At 41.3% G+C, this 17,594-nt stretch overlaps 1 protein-coding gene across 1 annotated transcript in view; it reads left to right on the forward strand.

The window, feature by feature from the left end:
- The window catches only part of DNAH9 (dynein axonemal heavy chain 9), a 486,803-nt gene that overhangs the window by 183,777 nt on the left and 285,432 nt on the right, over positions 1 to 17,594 (forward strand). Inside the window, exons 31-32 of the mRNA XM_064271783.1 lie at positions 608 to 895; positions 15,710 to 15,920. Coding sequence (XP_064127853.1) covers positions 608 to 895; positions 15,710 to 15,920 — 499 coding nt within the window. The remainder of the gene's footprint in view (positions 1 to 607; positions 896 to 15,709; positions 15,921 to 17,594) is intronic.

Raw genomic sequence — 17,594 nt, forward strand, 5'->3', positions numbered from 1 at the left:
AGCTGGAATTTGAACCCAGGTCTAAGTTCAGGATCTCTGCTATGAACTGCTTGCTCTGCCCCCTTCCTCCCCCATGCTGCTCTAGGACCTAGAGTCCACACTATGGCCCACTCTTACATGGACTCTACTATCGCACTTGCGACCAGTGGGTCCCCAGCCATTGAAGAAACTTTCAAGGAACTATGATTATTATTGGAAACCTCTTTTCTCAGAGAATTTGAAGGCCTCCATGGTGGAGCATATCACCTCAGCCTCAACCATCTCTAAGAGGAAACGTGGCTCCCTCCTTGACAACCCTCCTGTCTTCTGAATATACAAACAGTAGATAGAGAGGTCTGGAAATGATTCTGTTTAATCTCCCTGGCCCCTATCCCTTGTGTGTTCTGTGTCTGCCTTGTCATCATTCTCACTGGGAACCAGCAGGAGGTACCAGCCAGGACCTAGGCTTCCATGGTCATAATCTTCTAAGCCATGAACCCTTTCCCATGCCTCTGCCTGGAACTCAGAAGCACCTAAGACTCTTTAGGGCACTAAATGACACCAGCGTGAGCACATGGTGTTTCTGCATCCCAGCGACTTTATTCTAACCTGCAATGTCTTCCCACAGGACCACTATGACTGGGGCCTGCGGGCCATCAAGTCTGTGCTCGTGGTGGCAGGGTCCCTGAAGCGAGGAGATCCTGACCGGCCTGAAGACCAAGTCCTGATGCGCTCCTTGAGAGACTTTAACATCCCCAAGATCGTGACTGATGACATGCCAGTGTTCATGGGCCTGATCGGGGACCTCTTTCCTGCCCTGGACGTTCCCCGGAGGAGAGACCTCAACTTCGAAGCTTTGGTTAGGAAGGCGGTTATGGAGCTTCAGCTCCAGGCTGAGGACAACTTTGTGCTCAAGGTACATGGGGGTTTCCTCCCAAGATTTCTTTGCCTCTTGATTCTTTTCTTTGGACAATGATTTATCCTTCACCCTTAATCAAAACGCTTGCTTTAGGTGGATAAATATTGTTAGTTGCCATTGAGTCAGCTCCAGCTCATGACAATCCCATATTCAACAGAACAAAATGTTGTCTGGTCCTGTGTCATCTTCATGATCATTGTTATGCTCAAGTCCGTAGTTGCGACCACTATATATTTTGAGTACCTTCCAACCTAAGGGGCCTCATCTTCCAGCACTATATTGGACAATATAGTGTTGTGATCCACAGGGTTTTCATTGGCTAATTTTCAGAAATAGATCACCAGGCCTTTCTTCTTAGACTGTCTTAATCTAGAAGTGCCACTAAAACCTGTCCAGCATGGGTGACCCTGCTGATATTTGAAATACCAGTGGCATGGCTTCCAGCAACACAGCAACATTCAAGCCACCACAGTGTGACAAACTGACAAATATGTATCTAGTCAGTGATAATTCATTTCATTTTAGCAGCTCTTTATTGAAGACTCACAGTGTGGCCTATGTGGCAGGGAACACAAGAAGAGTAAGGCAGGGCCCTACCATCAGGGAGCCCATGGTCTAGTGGGAAGAATAAGACAAACACAATCTGCTTTGCTACAGCACCTATTCCTTTCATGGGAATTACTTCATATGCAATTACAGGGGATGATAATGGTATAACATGGAGGCTACGTTGGTTCACATGCAATTTTTCCAAGCTTGTAACTGGGGCAAGTTTTATTAAAAGTTAAAAAAAAAAAAAAATCTTAGTGTGGTAGGCAGAATAATGCATCATGTCCTCCCTTCCCCAGGATGTCCATATCCTAATCCCCAGAACATATCGATGTTATTTTACAATACAAGGGGGAATTAAGATTGTGGATAGAATTAAGGTTACAAATCAACTGACCTTGAGATGGGGACATTATCCTCAATTATCCAGGTAGACCCAATATAGTTACAAGTGTCTGCTGTCATTGCTGGAATTACATTTTACAGAAGAAAGAAAAGCATCACTTGATACTTTGCAACTGTGATTTCTTCTGCCAGTTTGCCCATCCCCACTTCCAACCTCCCTCCCTCTAATTTCAGTGGAAAGGTAGAGATGGGCAGGTGGGTCCTCCAGATAGAGGGAAGGGGGTCAATAAATGAGTTCTTGTTCTTGTTAGCTGGTGTCAAGTGATCCCCCGACTCATGGAAACCCCATGAACAGTGGAAGGAAATGCTACCCAGTGCTGAGCAATCACCATGATCAGTTGTAATCCATAGGGTTTTCATTGGCTGGTTTTCATAAGTAGATTGCCAGATCTTTCCTCGTAGTCCATCTTAGTCTGGAAGCTCTACTAAAACCTGAAACAACAACATGCAAGCTTCCACTGACAGGTGGTGGCTATGCATGAGGTGCATTGGCAAGGAATCAAACCTGGGTCTCCTGCATAAACGGCAAGAATTCCGTCATTGAACTACCAGTGTCCCCTCAGAAAAGGGTAGAGGGGGAGAATCATAGGTATTGTACAAGCAGCAGGAAGTCCAAGGTGAACCCACTTGAAGTAAAAGCGATCATAACAGAATACTGTGAACAATTGTACGCCAACAAAATTCATAACTCTGATTAAACGGGCAAATTCCTAGAGTCAATAACCTGCTTAAACTGACTCAAAAGGAAGTAGAAAACTTGAACAGACACGTAACAGAAGAAGAGATTGAATCAGTAATAAAAACCTCCCAACAAAGAAAAGTCTGGGACCAGAAGGCTTCGCTGTGGAATTCTGTTGAACATTTAGAGAATAACTGACACCAACCCTATTCAAACTCTTCTAAAAACTAGAAGAAGAAGGAATACTCCCTAACTCTTTCTATGAAGCTGGCATTACTCTGGCACCAAAGGCAGACAAAGACACCGCAAGAAAAGAACTACAAACCAATATCCCTTATGAATATAGATGCCAAAATTCTCAAAAAAATTACTAGCAAACAGAATCCAACAGCATATTAAAAGAATTATATGTTACTGTCAAGTGGGATTTATTCCAGGAATACAAAGTTGGTTCAATATTAGAACATCAGTCAATGTAATATACCACATTAATAGAACAAAGGAAAAGAACCACATGATCATCTCAATAGGTACAGGAAAGGCATTTGATAAAGTTCAGCACCCTTTCTTGATAAAAACTCTTAAAAAGATAGGAACAAAAGGAAAGTTCCTCAACATGATCAAGGTCATTTATAAAAAACCAACAGCCAACATTATACTCAATGGAGAAAGATTGAGAACTCTCCCCCTGAAAACAGGAAGATGACAAGAATGCTCACTCTCACCACTCCTATTCAATAATGCTCTGGAAGTCCTAGCTACAGCAATGTTGTTATTGTTACATGCCGTCGAGTCAGTTCTGACTCATAGCGACCCTGTGTACAACAGAAAAAAACACTGCCTGGTCCTGCACCAGCAAGAGCAATAAGACAAGAAAAAGAAAAAAAAAACCTTATCCAGATTGGAAAGGAAGAGGTGAAACTGTCTCTATTCGTAGATGACATGATCCTATATATTGAAAATGCCAAAGAATCTACTAAAAAGCTTCCAGAACTAATAGAGGAATTTAGTGAAATTGCAGGATACAAGATCAACACACAAAAATCAGTTGGGTTTCTATACACCAGCAATGAGAAATTTGAAAAGGCGATTAAGAGGGCACTCCATTTACAATAGCCTCTAAAAGAATAAAATATCTAGGAATAGAGGTGGAGCCAACACAATGCTATAGCTAGAAGCACCATGCCATCCCTCTGCAGCAAAGGCTCAAAGAATTAAGTAAAACAGATACAAACATCGATCCTGGAACCCTAAGTGTCAAATGAAGTTATAAAAAACTTGATCGAGCACGGAATGTAACAAGAAACTGAGAGAGAACAGATAATGAGGAGAGCTATGGAGTGGAGGTCTCCTACCAGCCAGTGCAGCATGGATTTGCCATGTTGGACTACAGCCACCAAGGAACGCAGACGGGGAGTACAGGAAGGCAACTTCACAGAGCTTCCAACAGGAGACAGAGCACCCGGTAACCAGGGATACATGTTTTCCCATCCCCCAATCATTCTTCCCTCTATGCAGCCTCTGCTGCTTTCCAATGGGCCATGGTTGCTCAGCCAGAGAGACACCAGCTCACTGCCCCCGCCGAGTCTGCCCCACCCCCACTGGCCAGCTCCTTTAGGACCACATTTTTTTGTTGATGTTTATTTGTTTCATTTCGTCTCCCTCTACCTTTCCCCTTCTTTTCTTTCTCCTATCCACCTAACCCCATGTGCTGTCCCACCCCTTCTCCATGGGCTGTTCCATAATGCTTGGCTAGAAAGCCACCAGAACATGACCTCCCTGGGTCCATGCCACCCTCACAACTAGTTTCCTCAGTACCATATTTGTCATTGTTGTTGTTTTGTTTTTGTTTCTTCTCTCTTTCTCCAGTCCTTCATTTCCTTTCTCCCGCCCATCTAGTCCTGTGCATTGCTCCCACCCTTTCTTGAAGAGTCATGCTGCACCACTTAGCTAGGGTATCACTGGCACACAGCCTCCTCCAGTCAGTGCTGCTGTCACTGACTGGCTCCCTTAGCACCATTTTTTGTTTGTTTATTTGCATGTTTATTTTTGTTTTTTTCTTTTTTTGGTTGTTGTTTCTTCTCTCTCTCTCTGTCTCCCTTCCTTCCTTTCCTTTCTCCCACCTACCTAGCCCCATGTGCTGCCCCTTCCTCCATGAAAGGCTATGCTATACCTCTCTGTGAGAGCACCTCTGGCACACAGGCTCTCTGGGTCTGTGCCTCCCCCACGGGCCAGCTCTCTCAGCACCGTATTTTTTATTTTTCTTTCCCCTTATCCATTTCCTTCTCATTCCCACCTAGGCCTTGTGTTGTTTCTGTCTCTTCCTGACAGGCCATGCCACACCACCTGGTGAGAGAGATAGGAGCTTAGGGCAACCGCATTTCTGCCCCACCCCCAACGGTCAGCTTCCAGCACCATATTTCTTTTGTTGTTGTTGTTTTTCTTGTTTCTTCAATCTCCTTCCCTTCTTTCCTTTCCTTTCTCCTGCCCACCTAGCCCTGTGCACTGCCCACACCCCTTCTCAACAGGCCAAGGGGCACTGCTCGGCTAGAGAACCAACTGCACATGGCCTCACTGAATCTCCCCTCCCCCCACCTGCCAAATCGTACAGCACCACCATTTTTTTTTCCTTTTTAAATTTTTTTTCTCTATTCCTTCTTTGTTTTTGGTTTTTTGTTTTGTTTTGTTTTTTGCTTCTGTTTCTCTCTCTTCTTTATCTTACCCATGTAGATCCACACATCATATCCTCTCCCTTCCCTCCGGCTTATCTGCACCATGAGCCGAGTGCTGTGCCTTGGAGTGACAGTGGTCAGACCCATGGACCCCTGAACCTTGCCCTGCCCTCCCAACACCAGTTCATGCTGCAAATGACCCATCCCCATCCCTCCCCTTCACTGGACCTGCTCTGCTGCACCAGAGCTGAGCAACCAGCGCTGCCCACCTGGACAAGGTGGTGGGAAGTATCTTGCCCACAGATGAGCAAGCAACAAAACACACCCAGCCTGCCTGCTCAGATATAACCAAATAAAACAACAACAAAAAAAAAAGCAGGATGAAACAAACCTACAATCAATAAATGACAAAAATAATTTCTGAATGTCCCAGAGACAGCAGACAATATCAAAACATATCCAAAAAAAAAAAAAAAGGACAGGATGCCTCCAGAAAACAAACACAATAAAACATCAGATGACCTTCTAGTAGAGGAAAAGGCACTGGAACTACCACACAGGAAATTCAAAACTCTGACAATCAGAGATCTCCAAGAAATCAGCAAAGAGATAAAGGAAAACACAGAAAAAAAATGGAAAAAATAATGGAAAATACAGACAAAGCTATGGAAGAATTCAGGAAAATAACACAGGAATAAAGGTCAAAATAAACAAACAACTAGAAATCGTACAAAAATGACAATTAGAAATCCAAAAGATAAACAAGATTTCAGAAATAGTGCAATAGAAGGTTTTAGGAGCAAATTTGAAACAATGTAAGATGGGATTGGCAAAATTAAAGTCAAATCCTTGGGTACCAATTTGTCTGAGGAAAAATCAGAGAGAAAAATGAAGAAACGCTGAGAACAAATGTGGGATAAAATCAAGAGCAAAAATTTGCACATGATCAGAGTTTCAGAACAGGGAGAAAATGGAAAACACACAGAGAGGACCATTGAATATTTGCTGACAGAAAACTTCCCTAATATCAGGAAAGGTAACAAGTTGACCATCCAGGAAGCTCAGCAAACCCCATATAGGGTAGACCCCAAAAGAAAGTCATCCAGACATATCATAATCACAGTCAATAATCCAAAGACAAAGAAAGAATCCTGAGCAGTCTGAGAAAAATAAAAAGTCACATACAAAGGAGAAACAATAATGCTAAGCTCTGATTACTCAGCAGAAACCATGCAGGCAGGAAGGCAATGGGATGACATATAAAAAACCTTGGAAGAAAAAAATTGCCAATCAAGAATAATATATCCTGCAAAGCTCTCTCTCAAATACAATGGCAAAAATAGAACATTTCCAGATAAACAGAAATTAAGGAAATATGTAAAAACCAAACCAAACTTACAATAATTATTAAAAGGAGTCCTTTGGTTAGAGAACCAACAACATCAGAGGACAACCTGGATCTAGAACACAAGATCGCATCAGCCAGATACCAACATGGGTAATGAACTCTCAAGGATAAAACAAAACTAGAAGATTTACAACAGGAAACCAGAGAGGTTAATCTGTAAATGACAACAATGTCAGAACAATAAGATAAAAGAGGGAATAAATGGTATAGGGATAGAACTTTCAAATGAAGAGGAGGTCAAGGTGATACCAAGTAATAAAAGACTGGTTCAAACTCAGGAAGATAAGGGTAAGTTTCAGGGTAACCACAAAGAAAGTTAACAAACCTACTCATCAAAATAAAGAAGAAAAACATAAAGTCTCAGTAAACACAAAATCTACAAAAACAAAAGAAATGAAAAAAAACCCACAAACAAAGGGAGTTAAGCACAGGAGAGTAAAAGGAGCAAAGGCAGTAAACCCTTAAAGATAAAGTAAAACTAAAAGACTTAAAACAGGGAACCAGGGAGGTCAATCTGTGAATGACAACAACGTCAGAACAATAAAAGTGCATAAATGGTGTAGATACAGAACTTTCAAACGGAGAGGAAGTCAAAGCAATAAGTAACAAAAAAATGATTTAAACTTAGGAAGACAGGGATAAATTTCAAGGTAAATACAAAGAAAATTAACAAGCCTACTCATCAAAAGAAAAACAAAGTCTCAATAAAGACGCAATCTACAAAAACAAAAGAAAGAAACAAACAAAAAAAAACCCTGCAAACCTAAGGAATTCAGTACAGGAGAATAAGAAGAACAAAGAAAACATTAGCACCACACACACACACACACACACACAAAAGCACTGCAAAATGACAGCAGAAATACACCCACCTATAATCACTCTGAATGTAAATGGCTTAAATGGACCCATAAAGAGACAGAGGGTAACAGAATGGATTAAAAAACAGGACCCATCAATATGCTGTCTACAAGAGACACATCTTATAAACAAAGACATAAATATACTAAAAATTAAAGGATGGAAAAAAATATATCAAGCAAACAGCAACCAAAAAAGAGCAGAAGCGGCAGTGCTAATCTCAGATAAAATAGAGCTTAAAACAAAATCTACCATAAGGACAAGGAAGGACATTATATAATGATTAAAGGGACAGCCCACCATGAGGACATAACCATAATAAACATCTACATACCCAACGACAGGGCTCCAAAATACATAAAACAAACTCTAACGGCACTGAAAAAAGAAATTTACAGTTCCAAGATAATAGTAGAAGACTTCAACACACCACTCTTGGTAAAGGACAGAACATCTAAAAAGAAACTCAACAAAGATACAGAGGATTTAAAGGCCACAGTCAACCAGCTTGACCTCATAGACATATAGAAAACACTCCACCCAACAGCTGTAAAGTACACATTCTTTTTCAACACACATGAAACATTCTCCAGAATAGACCACATCTTAGGCCACAAAGCAAACCTTAACAAAAGCCAAAACATTGAGATAATACAGAGCATCTTTTCTGATCACAGTGCCATCAAAGTAGAAATTAATAACAAGAAGAGCAAGGAGAAAAATCAAACTGAAAAACACCCTGCTTAAAAACCACTGGGTAGTAGAAGAAATCCAAGAAGAAATTTAAAAAATTCCTAGAATCAAACAAGAATGAAAGCACATCATACCAAAACCTTTGGAATCCAGCAAAGGCAATGCTCAGAGGTCAATTTATAGTAATAAACACACACATCAAAAAAGAAGAAAGGGTCAAAACCAAAACATTAGCTATTTAACTCAAACAAATAGAACAGCAAAAGAAGCCCACAGCCACCAGAAGAAAGGAAATAATGAAGATCAGAGCAGAAACAAATGAAATAGAGAACAGAAAAACAATAGAAAGAACAAACAAAACCCGAAGCTGATTCCCTGAAAAGATTAACAAATTGACAAACCATTGGCTAAACTGACAAAAGAAAAACAGAAGAGGATGCAAAAAACCCAAGTAAGAAATGAAATGGGGAATGTTACAACAGACTCAAATGAAATAAAAAAAAAAGAATCATAACAGACTATTATGAAAAACTATATTCCAACAAATTTGAAAACCTAGAATAAATGGACAAATTTCTAGAAACAGACCACCTACCTAAACCAATGCAAACTGAGGTCAAAAATCTGAACAGACCTGTAACAAGAGATTGAAAAGGTTAAAAAAAAAAAAAAAAAAAACTCCCAATGAAAAAAAGCCCTGGCCCAGATGACTTCACTGGAGAATTCTACCAAACATTCACAGAACAGCTCACACAAGTACTACTCAAACTATTTTAGAACATAGAAAAGGAAGGGAAATTTCTGAATTCATTCTATGAAGCCAGCATAACCCTGATATCAAAACCAGGCAGACGCCACGAAAAAAAAGAAGAAGAAGAAAGAAAATTAGAGACCAATATCTTTCATGAATATAGATGCAAAAATTCTCAACAAAATTCTAGCTAATAGAAAAATTCAACATCATATAAAATACTAATAATATACCCCGACCAAGTAGAATTCATCTCAGGTATGTAAGGATGGTTCAGCATTAGAAAACCAATCAACATAATCCACCACAAAAATAAAAGAAAATAATCTCACTTGATGAAGAAAAGGCAGTTGATGAGCCATTTGAATGGCCGTTCCTGATAAAAACTCTCAATAAAATAGGTATAGAAGGGAAATTGCTCGACATAATGAAGGGTATCTATAGAAAAGCAAAGAAACCCTGGTGGCATAGGGTTCAGTCCTACAGCTGCTAACTAAGAGTCCAGCAGTTCAAATCTACCAGGTGTTCTTTGGAAACTCTATGGGTCATCCAAACTGACAAGGAAGAAGTAAAATTATCCCTATTTGTGGATGATATGATACTGAATGGAAACTCTGTTGGCACAGTGGTTAAGTGCTACCACTGTTAACCAAAAAGTTGGCAGTTCAAATCCACTAGGTGCTCCTTGGAAACTCTATGAGGTAGTTCTACTCTGTCCTATTGGGTCGCTATGAGTCAGAATCGACTCGATGGCAGTGGGTTTGGTTTTTGGTTTGGTATGATACTAAACATAGAGGCAAAAGTCATAGAGGTAAAGTCATAGAAGCTTCATAGACACATCCAAACTCCCTGAGGGACCGATATCCTGGGCTGATGGAGGGGACCATGGCCTCAGGGGATATCTAGCTCAATTGGCATAACAGTTTATAAAAAAAAAATTCTACATCCTACTTTGGTGAGTAGCATCTGGGGTCTTAAAAACTTGTGAAAGGCCATCTAATATACTCCACTAGTCCCACCCTGACTGGAGCAAAGGAGAATGAAGAAAACCAAAGACACAAGGAAACGATTGGTCCAAAGCACACAAAGGACCACAAATACCACAGCCTGTACCAGACTGAGTCCAGCACAACTAGATGGTGCCCGGCTACTGCCACTGACCGCTCTTACAGGGATCACAATAGAGGGTCCTGGACAGAGCTGGAGAAAAATGTAGAACAAAATTCAAACTCACAAAAAAGGACCAGACTTACTGGCCTGACAAAGACTGGAGAAACCCTGAGAGCATGGCCCTGGACACCTTTTTAACTCAGTACTGAAGTCACTCCTGAAGTTTACCCTTCACCCAAAGATAGACAGACCCATAAAACGAACAAGAACACAGGTAGTTCAACCATGTGTATCAGACTAAATGGGCACACCAGCCCCAAGGGCAAGGACCAGAAGGCAGGAGAGCATAGGAAAACTGGTATTGGGAACCCAAGGTTGAGAAAGGGAGAGTGTCGACACTTCAAGGGATTGGCAACCAATGTCACAAAACAATATGTGTATTAGTTGTTTAATGAGAAACTAATTTGCTCTGTAAGCTTTCAACTAAAGCATAACAAAAAAGTAGATTTATTAAAAAAAAACACATCATAATGGAATTTCAGAAGTCAATGATTAAGACAAAAGAATTGAAACTTGCTGGTTGGGGGATGGAGTGAGGAGGCAGAAAAGGTGATCCAGGACAGGAATGAAACTCAGACACATCAGAACCTCTCATTGCAACGTTAGTTAACGAGAACAAGGAAGCCATTCCTTCAAAGTTCTGAGGGGAAATGATTTTAAGGCTAGAATTCTGTTCCCAGTGGAATCATTTTCCAAGACTCAAATTTTACCTGTCATGTACCCTTTTTGCTTAAGTTACTTGGTTAAGTTACTTTTGATTATTTGAGGACATTCTACAATAAATGAAGATGAAAACAAGAAACATGTCTAGAAACTCAATAACCAAAAAAAAAAAAGAAATCCTGTAATGACAGCTGTCAGCAGGCCTAGAAAGCAATTAATCCAATTTAGAACAGCAAGTCAGTGACCTCCAAGAAAAAAGAATTTCAAGAAGAATGGATATCTTCAAAGCAAGAACGGACTAACAAGCTGAAAGTTATTGTGTGTGCATGTGCATGTGTTTAACTTCTAAGTTATGAGGACTAATGTATGTGTCATTTCTTTTCTCTTAATAATGAAAAAGAAAGACAATTAAAAACACACAAAAAAGTCATGGTCCAAACAAAGAAAAAGTAAGCGTGACATTGATCAGTATCCTGTTGTGGTAACTGTGTACCGTCCAGTTGATTCTCGCAGAGTAGAACGGCCCCATAAAATTTACTAGGCTGTAATCTTTATGGGGGAAACCCTGGTGGCGTAGTGGTTAAGTGCTACGGCTGCTAACCAAAGGGCCGGCAGTTCGAATCCACCAGGCGCTCCTTGGAAACTCTATGGGGCAGTTCTACTCTGTCCTATAGGGTCGCTATGAGTCGGAATTGACTCGATGGCACTGGGTTTGGTTTCTTGGGTTAATCTTTATGGGAGCAGATCACCAGGTCTTTTCTCCCACAGAGTTACTGGTGAGTTTGAGCCGCCAACCTTTTGGTTAGCAGCCGAGCGATTAGCCATTGAGCTACCAGGGCTTATTGACCAATATATGGAGTATAATAATCAGTCTCCATTATGACCTTGGACTGATGCTTGAAACATCCTCTCTCAAGTCATGACACCAGGCCTATGGAGGACACAACATATTCCAGGCAGATCCGCTCTTCTGTAGGGAAAAATATCTATAGTCATGATAAGGTAAACCATTTATTGGTCTTCAACACTTAGAATCATGGAAAATATAAAATGTCTAAACATAATGATGGAGCCCTGGTGGCTAAGCGATTAAGAGCTCGGCTGCTAACCAAAAGGTCGGCTGTTTCAATCTAGCTGGTGCTCTTTGGACACCACATGGGGCAGTTCTACTCTGTCCTATGGGGTTGCTGAGTCGGAAGCAACTCGACAGCAACAGGTTAAACATAATGACAGAACAGAATGTAAAAATGTAAATATTATCAAACATGACAATATAAAAGTAAAACTTATCTGGCAGAGAGCAGGACATGGGCAGGAAAAGGAAAGACAGAAGGAAGGATGGGGATACTTATATATTAATCTCACATAAAATACTAAAAGTTACAAAAGATCAACAAAAGATGATAAATTCATAACAGCCAAAAGGTGATAACAACTCAACGTCCATCAACTGAAGAATGAATAAACAAAATGTGGTCTACTGTAATGCATTGAACTGTGTCCCCCAAATTATGTGTCAATTTGGTTAAGCCATGTGTAGTTGTCCTCCATTTTGTGATTTTCCTACACGTTATAAATCATAATTTCTGCCTGTGGTTAAAAGGATTACTCGGGTCACCTCCCTGAGCCAAAAGGGAGTTTCCCTGGGGTGTGGCCTGCACCACCTTTTATGTCTTGAGAGAAAGGGAAGCAAGCAGAGAGTTGGGGACCTCATACCACCAGGAAAGCAGCACCAGGAGCAGAGCACATCCTTTGGACCCAGGGTCCTTGCGCCTGAGAAGCTCCTCGACCATGGGAAGATTGAGGACAAGGACCTTCTTCCAAAGCTGATAGAGAAAGAAAGCCTTCTCCTGGAGCTGACACCTTGAATTTAGACTTTCAGCCTACTTTACTGTGAGGAAATAAATTCCTCTTTGTTTTTTTTTTGTTAAAGCAATCCACTTGTGGTATTTCTGTTATGGCAGCACTAGATGACTAACACATCTTCTCACATATAATGGAACGTTTTTCAACACTAAAAATGTGAGACGTACTGACACGTGCTACAACATGGATGAACCTTGAAAAGATTATTCCAAGTAAAAGGAGCTGGTCACAAATGACCACATATTGTATGATTCCATTTATATTAAATGCCCAGAACAGCCAGATCTATAGAGGTCGAAAGCAAATTAGTTGTTGTCCAGGGCTGGAATGAGGTGGATGGGACTGACTACTAATGGATACAGGCTTTCCGTTAGGGGGGATGAACATGTTCTAAAATTAGATAGAGGTGATGGTTGCACAGCTTGTGAATGTATTAAAAAAACCATCCAACTGTACACTTTAAAAGGTGTGTAGGAATTGTATGGGATGTGAAGTGTAGCTCAATAAATCTGTTAAAAGGAACAAAAAAAGTTCATGGAACTAGAAACAGAGTATGGCATCATTATTTAATCAGTTGCTTACACAAAAATCAGTCTAGGAATATAACAGTCTCCAGTTAGCAGCCAGAGTATCAATTCTTCCTCTTCGCCTACTTCCTTCTCCCTTCCTTTGCTCCTTCCACCCTCTCCTTTCTTTTATTTTTTTTCCTTCTTTCCCTTCTTGTTTAAATGCAATGACCTCAGGCCAACTTCATGCTTAAAATCCTCGCAATGCTTTCCATTGTACTTAGAATAAAATCACAATTCTCAAACCCTGCAAATCTGGCCCCTGCTTACCCTTATCTTCCTTTGTACCACCCTTCCATTTTTTCTGTTCTTTGAACCTTCCAGTCTTGATCCTGACTTTACAACTTCTGCACTCGCTGTCACTCTGCCTATAATGCGTCCCCCCGATCTTCACATGACTGACTCTTGTTTCCATTCGTATCTTAGCTCGAACTTCACCTCCTCAGAGACCCCTTCCCGACCTCTCTTATCATTCTTATCTGGGCAGAAAAAAACAAAAGCAAGTATCTGGGCAGATTCTGCATTAATCCCCAGAAGGAGAAAAACAAAAGCCAGCATTTGAGACTCTCTTCTGAGTGCTTTTGACCTAAAAGCAAGGGCACAGGAAGGGCTTGGAATAGAGAAGAAAAAATACTTATGCTTTTGAAAACAAAACTCAAATTACTGCTTAAGTTAATTTTCCTGCCACGAATGAAGCTGACTATCTTGACATCTGTATCTGGAGCTTTCATGTTGAGCTTAGAGGTACTGCTCTCCTCCGAATTCCCTGGTTGTATAATCCTAGAACTCTTTAAGAATCTGTCTTACTCGAAGTTATTTTGAAAAGGAGTCATTTTTTCTTTCTGAATCATCATTTTTAAAAATGTGGAATAAATGGATAAAATGTGTGTTGGGGGAAAACTACCCATTATCCCACCACCAGGTCAGCATTTTGGTCCAATTCCCATTTGGTTCACTCTTCTCTACTCTTAGGGATATTACGGTGGAAACTATGAAGAAACTTTATTTATAATAATGTCCAAATATTTTCACTCATATAACAAGGCCTTTTGTAATCAGACCCATCCAACCTTTCCAGCCGTCATTCATATTTTCAACAGATATTTGCTCAGCACTTGGTAATGTGCCATAAACCCACTGCTAGACACTGGAAATAGACAAAAAGCTCAGTCCTACCTGCCTCCAAAGAGCTGATAATCTGATAGGGAGATAGATACATAACCACTGCAATACTGGTAAGTACTAGAATATAGGATGTAGGCATGAAGAAGGTGCTATATAAAAGCAAAGGCATAGGATGCCTACCCCAGACTGAAGGCTTCCTGAAGGATGTATACGGTGGGCCAGAGGAAGGCAGGAGAAGGACAGCTCCCAAACAGAAAGACAGCATGTGCCAAGGTATATACGAAGGAAAGAGGATCATCGAAGAATGCAAGTAGTTGTTCAGCTAGAATGCATGTGTTGGAAGATGAGATAAGACTATGGAAGTTTGTATAAGCCAGGCTGCACAAAGCCTGTAAGCCAGGCTAAGGATTTGGGGCTTCATCAGCAAAGCTCTGGAGAACCACTGATGCAATAGTGATGGTGGTAACATGATCAGATTTTCCTTCCAGGAAGTATACTCCTGCAGCAGCATGGAGGATGGAGTGGGGTTTAAAAGGGGAACCTGGAGGCCAGAGAGAAGAAGAGAGATGAGACCCTCAGTACTGCCATTGTCCCCAAGGGACCCATTGACTCCAGCCTTATCAAACCATCTGGCCAACCATGTCATGTCCTATCACAGGTCAAGCCTTTGTTACCTCTGCCCACACTACACTTCTTGTTCATGTCCTAGGCTAACTCCTATTCATTTCCAAACCCCCATTCAAATGTCCCTCCTCTCTGCTGAAGCCTTTCTTGTTTCCTGTATCCGTACAAAATCAATTGTTCCCTACTCTCTGACACCTCATAACTTTATATATATATATATATATATACATTATATATATACACATACATGTATATACATACATAATAACACTTATCACCTTCTAATAGTTTATCAACATGACTTTCTTCTACATGACACTATGAGGTTCTAGAGGGTAGGAAAGTCATCTCTGTGTGTCCGTCACCTGGTACACTCCCTAGCACTTAGTTGTTGACTAACGATTATATGATTGAATGATAAGCAAATACATGAATCATCTTTCCCCAACATTTAGGATCCCATCATATCTTGGGGTAATAACCCTCCACTGCTGACTTTGAGGAGCCCTGGTGGTGCAGTGGTTAAATATTAAGACTGCTAACCAAAGGTCAGCAGTTTGAACCCACCAGCCGCTCCTTGGAAACCCTATGGGGCAGCTCTCCTCTGTCCTGTAGGCTCGCTGTCAGTCAGAATCGACTCAGTGGCAATGGGTTTGGTTTGGGTTTGAGTTTGGGTTGATTTGACCCTCACTTCAGACACCAGCCTGGCTCACAGGAAAGCAATTGGGATGTAGGAGAGTGACAACTTGGTGGCTCTGGTTGACCCTCGTGTCTTGCAGGTGGTCCAGCTCGAGGAGCTGCTGGCCGTCCGGCACTCCGTGTTTGTGGTGGGCAGCGCTGGTACTGGCAAGTCTCAGGTGCTGAGGTCATTGCACAAGACCTATCAGATCATGAAGCGCCGACCCGTCTGGACGGACCTCAATCCCAAAGCAGTCACAAATGATGAACTCTTCGGCATCATCAACCCAGCCACCCGAGAATGGAAGGATGGTAAGAGTGGTGTCTCAGTTACCCAGTGCTGCTGTAACACAACTTCCACAAGTAGGTGGCTTTAAAGAGAAAAATATATTTTTCCTCACCCTTCTGGAGAGTAAAAGTCCAAATTAGGTTCTTGACCACGTTGATCCTTTCATTGTTGAGAGCCCTGTGCGTTCCTTGGTTTCCTGGCATTCCTTGGTTTGTAGATAATCCTTACATCATGTCTGTCTTCCCGTATGTGTGTATGTGTGCCTATTCTTCTCTTTTTAGAAATTAAGTAATTTCTAAACAGAAGTAATTAAGTTTAGGACCCACGCTGCACTGGTAATCCAGTTTAATCAAAGATTAAATCACAGACCAGTTGATTGATTGACTACATCATATCACACTATGGAGGGTGATTCCATTCCATTCCATTCCATTACAGAAGGTAACCTGCTCTACCCAAAGCCACATGATTTAACAACATGTAACTACTTGAGTGGCAGCCCTAGTGGCAGAGTGGTTAAGAGTTACAGCTGCTAATCAAAAGATGGGCACTTTGAATCTAACAGATACTCCTTGGAAACCCTATGGGGCAGTTCTGTTCTGTCCTATAGGGTCACTATAAGGCAGAATCGACTCAATAGCAATGGTTTTTTTTTTTTTTAACTACCTGAGTATATCCTACCTGAATTTAAAGACCATCTCGGGAATAGATTTGATGCACTGAACACTAATGACCGAAAATAAGATGAGTTGTGGGACAACATCAAGGATATCATACGTGGGGAAAGTAAAAGGTCACTTAAAAGACAGGAAAGAAAGAAAAGAGCAAAATGGATGCCAGAAGAGACTCTGAAACTTGGTTCTTCAATATAGAGTAGCTAAAGTAAATGGAGAAATGATGACATAAAAGAGCTGAACAGCGCAACTGGACTAAACCAAAAGCAAAGAAGTTTCCTGAATAAACTGAATGCTTCGAAGGCCAGTGTAGCAGGGACAGAGGTTTGTAGACCATGGTTTCAGGGGACATCTAGGTCAACTGGCATAATAAAATCTATTAAGAAAACATTCTGCATCCCACTTTGGAGAGTGTCATCTGGGGTCTTAAATGCTAGCAAGAGGCCATCTAAGATGTATCAATTGGTCTCAACCCACCTAGAGCAAAGGAGAATGAAGAACACCAAAGAGACAAGGTAATTATGAGCCAAAGAGACAGAAATGGCCACATAAACCAGAGACTACATCAGCCTGAGACGAAAAGAACTAGATGGTACCTGGCTACCACCAATGACTGCCCTGAGAGGAAACACAACAGAGAACCCCTGAGGGAGCAGGAGAGCAGTGGCATACAGACCTCAAATTCTCGTAAAAAGACCAGACTTAATGGTCTGACTGAGACTGGAAGGACCCCGGAGGTCATGGTCCCCAGGCCTTCTGTTAGCCCAAGACAGTAACCATTCCCAAAGCCAACTCTTCAGACAGGGATTGGACTGGACTATGGGATTTAAAATGCTACTGGTGAGGAGTGAGCTTCTTGGATCAAGTAGTCACATGAGACTATGTGGGCAGCTCCTGTCTGGAGGGAGATGAGAGGGCAGAAGGGGTCAGGAGTTGAACAGACACGAAAACAGAAAGTGGAGGGAAGGAGTATGCTGTCTTATTAGGGGGAGAGCAACTAGGAGTAATAGGTGTATATAAATT

Source organism: Loxodonta africana, chromosome 18 (assembly GCF_030014295.1).
Source record: "Loxodonta africana isolate mLoxAfr1 chromosome 18, mLoxAfr1.hap2, whole genome shotgun sequence".
Classification (NCBI taxonomy): domain Eukaryota; kingdom Metazoa; phylum Chordata; class Mammalia; order Proboscidea; family Elephantidae; genus Loxodonta; species Loxodonta africana.